Here is a 9641-nt window from a genome sequence, read left to right as displayed (position 1 = left end):
ACGTGGTGCTGAAATGGCACGTGGTTCCGTCCCATCTTCCCAGGCAGCTGTTGTTCTGGGACAGAGGTGTGGGTGATGGACGGTCTGTCTTCTTTTCACTAAATATTTCCTAGTTTTTTTCTTTAAAAGGCATACATGCATTGCTATCATAAGGAAAAATAAGTCATTTTTTTAAAAATATATATTTTATTGATTTTTTACAGAGAGGAAGGGGGAGGGATAGAGAGTTAGAAACATCGATGAGAGAGAAACATCGATCAGCTGCCTCCTGCACACTCCCCACTGGGGATGTGCCCGCAACCAAGATACATGCCCTTGACTGGAATCAAACCTGGGACCCTTGAGTCCACAGGCTGAGGCTCTATCCACTGAGCCAAACCGGTCAGGGCAAGTCATTTTTTTTAAGAGACCAGTTCTTTATCCTCAAAGAGCTTGTTACTTTTGGAAACAATTTTTTGGTTTAACTTTTTTATGTATATAATTTCAAACAGAAAACTGGCACGAATTGTAAAAAGAATTCCCATATGCCCTTTATCCATACTCACCAATTATTTACTTTTTTGTTTCATTTGTTTTACCATTCGATAGATATCCCAATTATGTATTTTATAGCAGCTGTTTTCTCCCTGCCCAGGATCACACACTGCAATTAGTTGTCATCTTTTCTTTAGTATCCTTTTTTTTTTTTTGAACAATTTCTCGGTCTTTGGTCTTGCATGACTTTAACATGTTGGAAGAATACAGGTCAGCTATTTTGTAGAACTTTCCTCAACTGGAGTTTGCCTAGCACTTTCTCACGATGAGTTCAGGTTATGTAATTTGTTGCCAAACACCGCAGCTGTGCTGTGAGTCCTCAGAGCATTATCTGAGGAGGCACCAGGTGTTGGTTTGTGCTGCTGTTTGTCATGTTAACTTTGATTCCTTTACTGATGTCGAGTCAGCGGAGCTTCTCCACTGTAAAGTTACTGTTTTTCCCACTGTGATTAATAAGTAACTGCGAGTTTTTAAGCTACTTTGAGATTACATAAACAGCCTAGTCTCCGTCACCCTTTCGCCGATGAATGTAACATCCACTGATATCTCAAGAATGATTACCGAACAGCATAGTGATGACTGTCATTTACTACTTATATTTCAAACAAAACACCATGCACTTGACATTTGGGGGGGAATAAAATGTGTCCAGCAGAAAATAGGTGGTCAGTAAATATTATTTCCTAGGTTAGGTTTCCTTCCTTTATATATTAAAACGAGGTTTCCTGTTTCATAGAGTGTCACCCGAAGCACTAGATTAATTTCCCATCCAGATTATTCTCCGCCTGTTAGCATCTACCTCAGTGCCTGTCATTTATTTGAATTCACAAAGGAAAAATACACACACCCCATAACTGTGAGCAACTAATATTTAAGAGTTCTCACTTAGGCATGGTAGTCGCTTGTAGAACCATAAATTGTGTAAAGATAAGTTATAATATGTCCAATGTAAGAAAATCGGATTTTACATTTCAAAATAAAGTTTAAATAAAATAATTCAAAAAAAGAAAAGAGTAATCCTGGGATATATGAGTAGCTGCAATGCCAAGTATGGCCACCAGATGTCAGAACAAGCTAAGGAGCTACTCCAGAAAAAAAAAAGGGAGTCTGGCCTAAATTAGGAACTAATTGTCTCAAATTGTGTCCAAAACCTTAGATTTTGTCACGTTGTCAGGAGTCTGGATCAGTCAGTTCTGGAAAAATCCAAAGTAGACTGAAGCTAGGAAGGAATTCACAATAAAGATTTAAAAGAATTGGCAGCGGTTTAATTCTTGAACTGGGTGGTTTGAGAACTCAGATAATTATAACATTACTTTATACATTTTATGTTACATATAAAATAACATCTAACCCAATTGGAAATATGTTATATTTAACATATCAAGTTGTTATACTTCAAATTGTATTTATACATTTGGTGTATCTTTTTTTAAAATATGTTTTCATTGATTTCAGAGGAAGAAAGAAAGGAAGGAAGGAAGGGAGGAAGGAAGGAAGGAAGGAAGGGAGGGATAGAAACATCAATGATGAGAGGAAATCATTGATTGGCTGCCTCCTGCACACACCCTACTGGGAATCGAGCCCAAAATCCAAAACCCAGGCCTGTGCCCTGATAGGGAATCACACTGTCACCTGGTTCATAGGTCGATGCTCAACCACTGAGCCACAGCAGCCAGGCTCACTTTGCTTTTTAAAAAAAATACATGTAACCCTGACTGGTTTGGCTCAATGGATAGAGCGTCGGCGTGCGGACTGGGGGATCCCAGGTTCGGTTCCGGTCAGGGGAATGTACCTTGGTTACGGGCATGTACCCAGTGGGGAGTATGCAGGAGGCAGCTGATAGATGTTTCTAACCCTCTATCCCTCTCCTTTCCTCTTTGTAAAGCATCAATAAAATATATATTTTTAAAAATACATGTAAACATGTTACTTTATAACATTTTCATTACCATTATTCAGGCTCATAAACAATTATTTCCATTAATATTTTCCAAAATATTATTGGAGACTGTAATTTTTTAACTTGCCAAAAGTAACTGGGATGAACAATATTTTTATTTTCCCAGCCTCCTCTGAGCACACTGGGTAAAATGGGAAGCCTCTTGTGGCCATCTGCCAGCTTTTGGTAGCACTGTCCAGAAACGTTGAACCTTGGTGTCCCACCCTGAAACTAAAGGCGTGAATGAGTCTAAAGACGGGGTAATACATCATTTTCCAAATTAGCTCATTTCAGTTCTTTCTGTAAAATTAAAGGAAGACCCGCTGAGCTGTTCGTTGGTGACTCACTCAGTTTGGACCTGTACCACCATCTGATCGTCTGATGGGAGTTCTGAGACTTGACAGACACCTGCTGTAGCCCAGTTTCTTCTATTCCCATCTCATTTATGTGGACAAAGTTCTCAGCCTTTACACACGAAACCTGAAACTGGAGCCCTGGCCAGTGTGGCTCAGTTGGTTGGGTGTTGTCCCTTGTACCGAGAGGTCACCGGTTCAATTCTTAATCCCAGGTTGCGGGGCTCGCTCCCCAATAGGGACAGTGCAGGAGGCAGCTGATTGATGTTTCTCTCTCTCATCAATGTTTCACTCTCTCTCTCTCTCCCTTCCTCTCTCTAAAAAAATCAATAAAAACATATTTTTAAAAAGCAAAAAACCTAAAACTAAAGAAATAGTATTGGTGCCCAATCTCTCTCTTTCAAGCAAAAAATAATTTTCAGATCCATAAAAATAATGTTTAGCCCTAATCGGCTTGGCTCAGTGGATAGAGCGTCGGCCTGCGGACTGAAAGGCCCAGGTTCGATTCCCCTGCAACCGAGGCACAGGCCCTTGACCGGAATCGAACCTGGGGCTCTTCAATCCCCAGGCCGACGCTCTATCCACTGAGCCAAACCGGTCAGGGCAATAAAATGTATTTTTTAAAAAATGTTTAAATATTTATTTCATGAGATTTATTTCTAATAACATTTACCTTTATGTTAATTTAATAGTTATCAAAATTTAATATATGTATCATATTTTGGCCAATTGTGTACCACCAGTATCTTAATAAATCAATGAAGAAGAAAAAAATTCTGATTTTTAGAGCCTATGGACTCAGGAATTTTCCTTTTTTTAAAATATATTTTATTGATTTTTTTACAGAGAGGAAGGGAGAGAGATAGAGAGTTAGAAACATCGATGGGAGAAAAACATCGATCAGCTGCCTCCTGCACATCCCCCACCGAGGATGTGCCTGCAACCCAGGTACATGCCCTTGACCGGAATCGAACCTGGGACCCCTCAGTCTGCAGGCCGACGCTCTATCCACTGAGCCAAACCGGTTTCGGCAGGAATTTTTCTTTTTAATAGATTGATTAATATAGGTATTAAGGGCCCGGCCGGTGTGGCTCAGTGATTGAGCATCAACCTGTGAACCAGGAGGTCATGGTTCGATTCCAGGTTAGGTTGTAGCCTTGACCCCCAGGGAGGGGCATGCAGGAGGCAGCTGATCGATGATTCTCACCATTGATGTTTCTCTCTCTCTCACACCCTTCCTCTCTGAGATCAATAAAAACTTTTTTTTTAAGAAAAAAGAAAGAAAAAGCCCAGCGGAACTTCTGTTCCCTTAGCAGATGCTGGCCTCCAGCCCCTGCGGCTCTTGCACGTGCTCTGTCCAACCCAGGTGGGTGCTGTGGGCCTGTGGGCCTGTGCGCTAGAAATAGATCTCCTTTCAGGGGACGTGTCTAGGCAGAGCTGTCCGGAAAAGTGGGTCAGCGCGTGGCTTTTCTCTTTTCACAAGTACACTCCTTCCCAGAGCTTAACTTGGGCCCAAGGCCAGGCTAGCTTGGCTTTTCCAGGGCTCGCCAGGCTGCCCACGAACCTGCGGGAGAGCTGCCCGCGTTCCTGCGGGAGTCCGGGCGGGGCCTTGCCCGCTGGCCCAGGACCTGGGCTGGGAGCTGGGCGAAGGGATGAGTGACTCAGGCGGAGGTGACCCGCCTCCTCCTCTCATGCACTCGCTGCTGCTGCTGCCCATGAACCGCCACCAGCGGGGAGCCTTCATAGCACAAATGCATGCCCCGCGGTTCCAGTCTCCTCCCGGGAGAGGCGCTCTCCTGCTCCCGCTCCCGCTCCCGCTGGCAGCTCCCGGGCCCAGGCCCGCTCCTCAGGCGAGTGGCTCCCAGCGCCCGCCCGGTGAGCTCGGCCTGGCCTGGTGCAGTGCTGGCCGCATGGGGCTACTGTGACTGCGATGATGTTCCAGAGCTCAGAGCTGGGAGAACTGCGTCTGAACCCCGCTCGTCTGCCCAGTGGCTTCACGGCCTTGGGGTGCAGCTCCCCCTGGCACAGCCTTCCTCTTCATCTGCCAAATGGGGCCTCGGTACTCACCACAGGGCCAGCTGTGCAGGTGAAATGCTTTAGACTTGAGAAGAGCCCAGTGTGAGAGAGGCGGCACATAGTAGGTGCTCCCACACATCTCCAGCTTCTTCCCACTGCTAGCAGGCTGACCCGTCCCATCGCAGCAGGTGACTCACCCCTTACCTCCCAGGTCGACTCAGTAAGCACTTCCCTGACCGGTAAGGGCCAGGGCCTGTGCTGGGCTCTGGAGGGAGGAGAATGCATCAGGCCCAAGCCTGGCCCCTGGAAGGGCGTAGCAGCGATTCTCAACCTGTGGGTCGCAACCCCTTTGGCCGTCGAACGACCCTTCCACAGGGGTCGCCTAAGACCATCCTGCATATCAGATACTTACATGACGATTCATAACAGTAGCAACATGACAGTTATGAAGTAGCAACGAAAATGATTTTATGGTTGGATCACAACATGAGGAACTGTATTTAAAGGGCCAGAAGGTTAAGAACCACTGGGATGGATAATTTCAATTGGGAAGATGAAGTTCTGGAGATGGATGGTGGTGAGGGTTTGCACCACAATGTGAATGTGCTCACGGTCCTGGCCTGCTGGCAGCCGCTGCGACGGTGGGCTCTGCTTGGTCCCGTCATTCCTCTATCCAGGCCATTATCTGTGATGACAGGCTGGCTCTGTATTTTTACATCATGTAAGATACTCCATAAAGCTAAACGGTCGCTACTACCATTACTAAATATCTATTAAGCACTCCTAACCACACAGAGCCAGTAAGATGTAGGTTCAGCTCCTGGAAGTCTTCCTTCTAATTCCATCCAAACCCCTCTCAGTTCGCTACCCTCCTTCCTGGAGGAGCCGGGACCCCTGCGTCCTGCCTGAGCGTTAAACGCATGCGCTCGTCGCAGCTTCTCGGTGATGCTGGGCGTGGATGCCTTTGCCTTACTTTACAGACATGGAAGCTGAGAACCAGACTGGGCAGCCCAGGGAGACTCAGCTTTTTAAAAAATATATATATTTTACTGACTTTTTACAGAGAGGAAGGGAGAGGGAGAGTTAGAAACATCGATCAGCTGCCTCCTGCACACCCCCCACTGGGGACGTGCCTGCAACCAAAGTACATGCCCCGATCGGACTAGAACCCAGGACCCTTCAGTCCGCAGGCCAACCCTCTATCCACTGAGCCAAACCAACTAGGGCGAGACTCAGCTTTAAGTCTTTCTGAAGGCAAAGGGACCCTCCGCTCATGCAGTCTGGTGGCCTGGCTTCTTGTGACAGGCTACTTTTTTGTTTGTTTCTACTTTAAGTGCCAAAAACCATGCTATGTGCAGGCCCAGTGGGAGGAACGTATGAGCAAACAGATCATTCTAAAACAAAGTCCTCAAATGCTCACAGCGGCCAACTAGTGGCAACGGAGGAAGCAGACAGGTGCGTGGAGGAGTGAGGGGCCAGCGATCAGGAGGCCAAGTGGGGTCAGCGACGTCTCACTGCCCCACACCCCAAGTTAGATTAATGTGGGGAACCCTGGCAGTTACTGGTTATCACTTAGCCCGCAACCAGTCCTCCTTGAATCCACCTCCCGTCTGCTCAGGTCACACCCACACCTGGGGTCCCGGGTCAGGCCCCTGGTCTCCACCAGGGTCCAGTGGCACATCTGACGCTGCTGCTCAGTGGACAACAGTCACCTGCAGAAGATATATCTTTGCCCCCAGCCCCTGGGCGTCTGTGCGGTGACTCCTTACTGTGCTGTCGGCCCAGATAGCCTGCCCAGTGCCGCGGGCTTACCTGGTGACTGGGTCACAGAGCAGCGCGCGGCCGCTAAGAGTCAGAGCACCCGGCGCAGGACATTCCAAGTCTCTCTCCGCCAGCTCAGCCAAGCAAACCGGTTCCCAGCTGCTGGGCTGACAAGCTGAACCCGGACTCTGCCAAGTCAGCTACACTGGTAAGTTCAGCCCTGACACCATCAGAACCCACTCCCCAAGTCTCTGCTGACAAAAACGCATGAATATCCAGTTCTTTTCTTTTTTAATATATCTTTACTGATTTCAGAGATAAGGAAGAGGGATTCTTTTTTAATATGTTTTTATTGCTTTCAGAGAGGAAGGGAGAGGGAGAGAGAGAGAAGCATCAGATGAGAATCATCGATTGGCTGCCTCTTGCACATCCCTTAATGGGGATCAAGGCCGCAACCCAGGCATGTGCCCTTGACGGAAATCGAACCTAGGACCTTTCAGTCTGCAGACTGACGCTCTATCCACTGAGCCAAACCAGCTGGGGCTTTTTTTTTATTTTTTATATCCAGTTCTTTCAGTGTGCAGACAGCTGAACACTGGGCGAGGCCGTGGTTTCCCTGGTGCATGCTGGGATCTGACTGCTATTAGGGTTAGAGCCAATGGGGCAGTCTTGAGGGGTCTCAGAACCCCTTGCCAGGGAAGCACCTCAGCGGAGCTCACCACAGGACTCCGAACAGGTGAAGAGCGCCCTCCTCAGGCGGGCAGGGGCTGTTCCACTGACAAGGAGCTCCTATGGGCGGGGGTGGGGTCAGTCCTCCCAACTCTCCCCATTCTACTTCCCAATCAATAGCCACCTTCACAGAAAAGAGCGGGTGAAGGTGGACTTCAATCTATCCTGCAATTATGCGTCAGGTAGGATCAAAGGTAGGTCTGACTTTAGCCGGGTCAGCCCCAGGGCTACAAAAGATAATGAACCACAGGGCCAGCACGCGATCGGACCTGAAGTTTAAAGCCGGAGCTTCCCATTTTTCCCTCTGAAATCCCTCCGACGCCCTCAGAAGGCGCCTGTCCCAGGAGGCTCCATTCCCGCCACGACGGTCACTCGCAGCAGCCTGCCCTTCCCTGAGCACTTGGTTCGGGAAGGCAGGTGAGACGCAGGTTAGCTGTTCTGCCAGGGGACGCTGCCAGTGTCTGTGTGGCAGCACCATCCACTCAGGGAGGCAGACCCCACTTTTCCGGGCCTGGTTCTGAAGCCCATGATGGATGTGCCGTGGGGCCTCGGGACGAGCAGTCATTTTCAGAACCCACTAAACCTGTACGAACCAGCCCTACAAGTACAGGCCGCCCGTGCTGTGTCGTTACCTACGTGATGGACAGCACGGAAATCAGAACTGAATGCTCCACTCTTTTCATATGAGCTTTGAAGTCAGAGTGGATTTGGGGACCTGGCAGCGGGAACAGCGACCTCACGCCAGCGACAGGCTCTGGCACGGCCGGGTGGAGGATCACTGATGGGCGGGACTCCTCCTAGGTGCCAGGCACTGCACACCGCCGCACAACCCGAGATGGGGGTGGCGACCCCATCGCTGCAGAGGAGCAGCAGCGGTCAGAGCGGGCAGTCTGTCACACCCCTGCCCGTGGCGGCCATCTTACTGGACCTCCCTGCAGTATTCGATCCGCTGATCGGCCTCTGCTTTCAGAAAAAACATCAAATGGCTTTGGACACCCGATCTCCCCCGACTCAGGGGCCACTTCTCTCCAGTGTCCTTTGCGGGTTTTCCTTCGCTTCTTCTTCTTGAGATGCTGGAGGACCCCGGACGTGGTCCTTAGATCTTTCACTTCCTCCTAGATGTGGTCATCCAGGCCCATAGTTTTAACCACCACCCAGACAACGGTGGCTGCTAAATTCACTGCTCCAGCCTCAACGCCAGACTGGACTACCCTGTCCGCTCCACATGCCACTCGTGTTTAAGAGGCAACTAGAGCTTAACCTGCTCCAATCCGAACTTCTGCCTGCCTGACCTCCACCCCCACTCACTCACTCGGGTCCGCCGTGCTCTCCCAAGGCCTCCCAACTCATCGGGAGGGTCCCACCGTCCACAAGGCCCTGCCTGCCCTGGCCCCTGGGGAAGCCCTGCCACCCTTCCTAGCAGCGCCTTAGCAACACCAGCCTCCTCTTCCTCGCCTGCAACCGCCTGCTGGGTTTCCTTGCTTCCACCTTAGACCTGCTCACCTTTACCACTCCCTCCTGGTCTATTCACAATCAAGAGCCAGAGAGATTGTTTTAGAAACTCAGACAGCCCTGCTTCGTTTGGCGCAGTGGATAGAGCGTGGCCTGCGGACTGAAGGGTCCCGGGTTCGATTCCGGTCAAGGGCCTGTACCTTGGTTGTGGGCACATCCCCAGTAGGGAGTGTGCAGGAGGCAGCTGATCGATGTTTCTCTCTATCCCTCTCCCTTCCTCTCTGTAAAAAAACCAATAAACTGTATCAAGAAAACAACAAACTCAAGACAAACCCCATCATGCCTCTATCTTTCACCCTCTTCCCACTCTCCTTAGGAGAAAAGCCACCAGGGCACCGCTCAGGCCTCCCGGCCGGCACACCGGCTCCACGGCAAGTCCCGTGGCGCTTTTCCCAACAGCTCCGGCCGCAGGGCCTCTCTCGGCAGCGGCCTCTCCTGCAGGGAAGCGCGTTCTCCGACATCAGGCGGCTTCCTCTCCCCGCTGCCCAGCCTTCCTCCCACCGCCCGGTTAAGACGGTGGCCGCTTCTCCGTATCCTCTCGCACCGCTCTGCCTCCCTTCACGGTATGGACCAGCATCCCGCTGGTGCCTGCTCCCGTCCTGCCTTCCCTCCGCCATGCCGGCGTCAGGAACGCGCTCCCTTTTTACACGCTGCATCCCCGGTCCTAGCGGAAAAGACACCGCCCACTTACTGAGCGACAAGGACCGCGGGGAACCTCCTCCCGCCTCTGGGAATCGCTGCACCGCCACTCGCTCTAGCAGCACCCGCCCTCCCTCGGGCTCCTGCGGCCACCCCGC

The 9641-nt window shown here is 50.1% G+C and overlaps 2 protein-coding genes across 2 annotated transcripts in view; one reads left to right on the top strand and one right to left on the bottom strand.

Moving 5' to 3' along the window:
* TRAPPC9 (trafficking protein particle complex 9) overlaps window positions 1–4559 on the bottom strand; it is a 169490-nt gene extending 164931 nt beyond the window's left edge. Inside the window, exon 1 of the mRNA XM_015561498.1 lies at window positions 4554–4559. The gene's annotated coding sequence lies outside the window, so the exon portion shown is untranslated. The remainder of the gene's footprint in view (window positions 1–4553) is intronic.
* A 3608-nt stretch (window positions 4560–8167) lies between these two features.
* The window catches only part of CHRAC1 (chromatin accessibility complex 1), a 3984-nt gene continuing 2510 nt past the window's right edge, over window positions 8168–9641 (top strand). Inside the window, exon 1 of the mRNA XM_006753285.2 lies at window positions 8168–8269. Coding sequence (XP_006753348.1) covers window positions 8168–8269 — 102 coding nt within the window. The remainder of the gene's footprint in view (window positions 8270–9641) is intronic.

Source organism: Myotis davidii, unplaced genomic scaffold (assembly GCF_000327345.1).
Source record: "Myotis davidii unplaced genomic scaffold, ASM32734v1 scaffold30, whole genome shotgun sequence".
Taxonomy (NCBI): domain Eukaryota; kingdom Metazoa; phylum Chordata; class Mammalia; order Chiroptera; family Vespertilionidae; genus Myotis; species Myotis davidii.
This window is presented reverse-complemented; position numbering and strand designations above follow the sequence as displayed.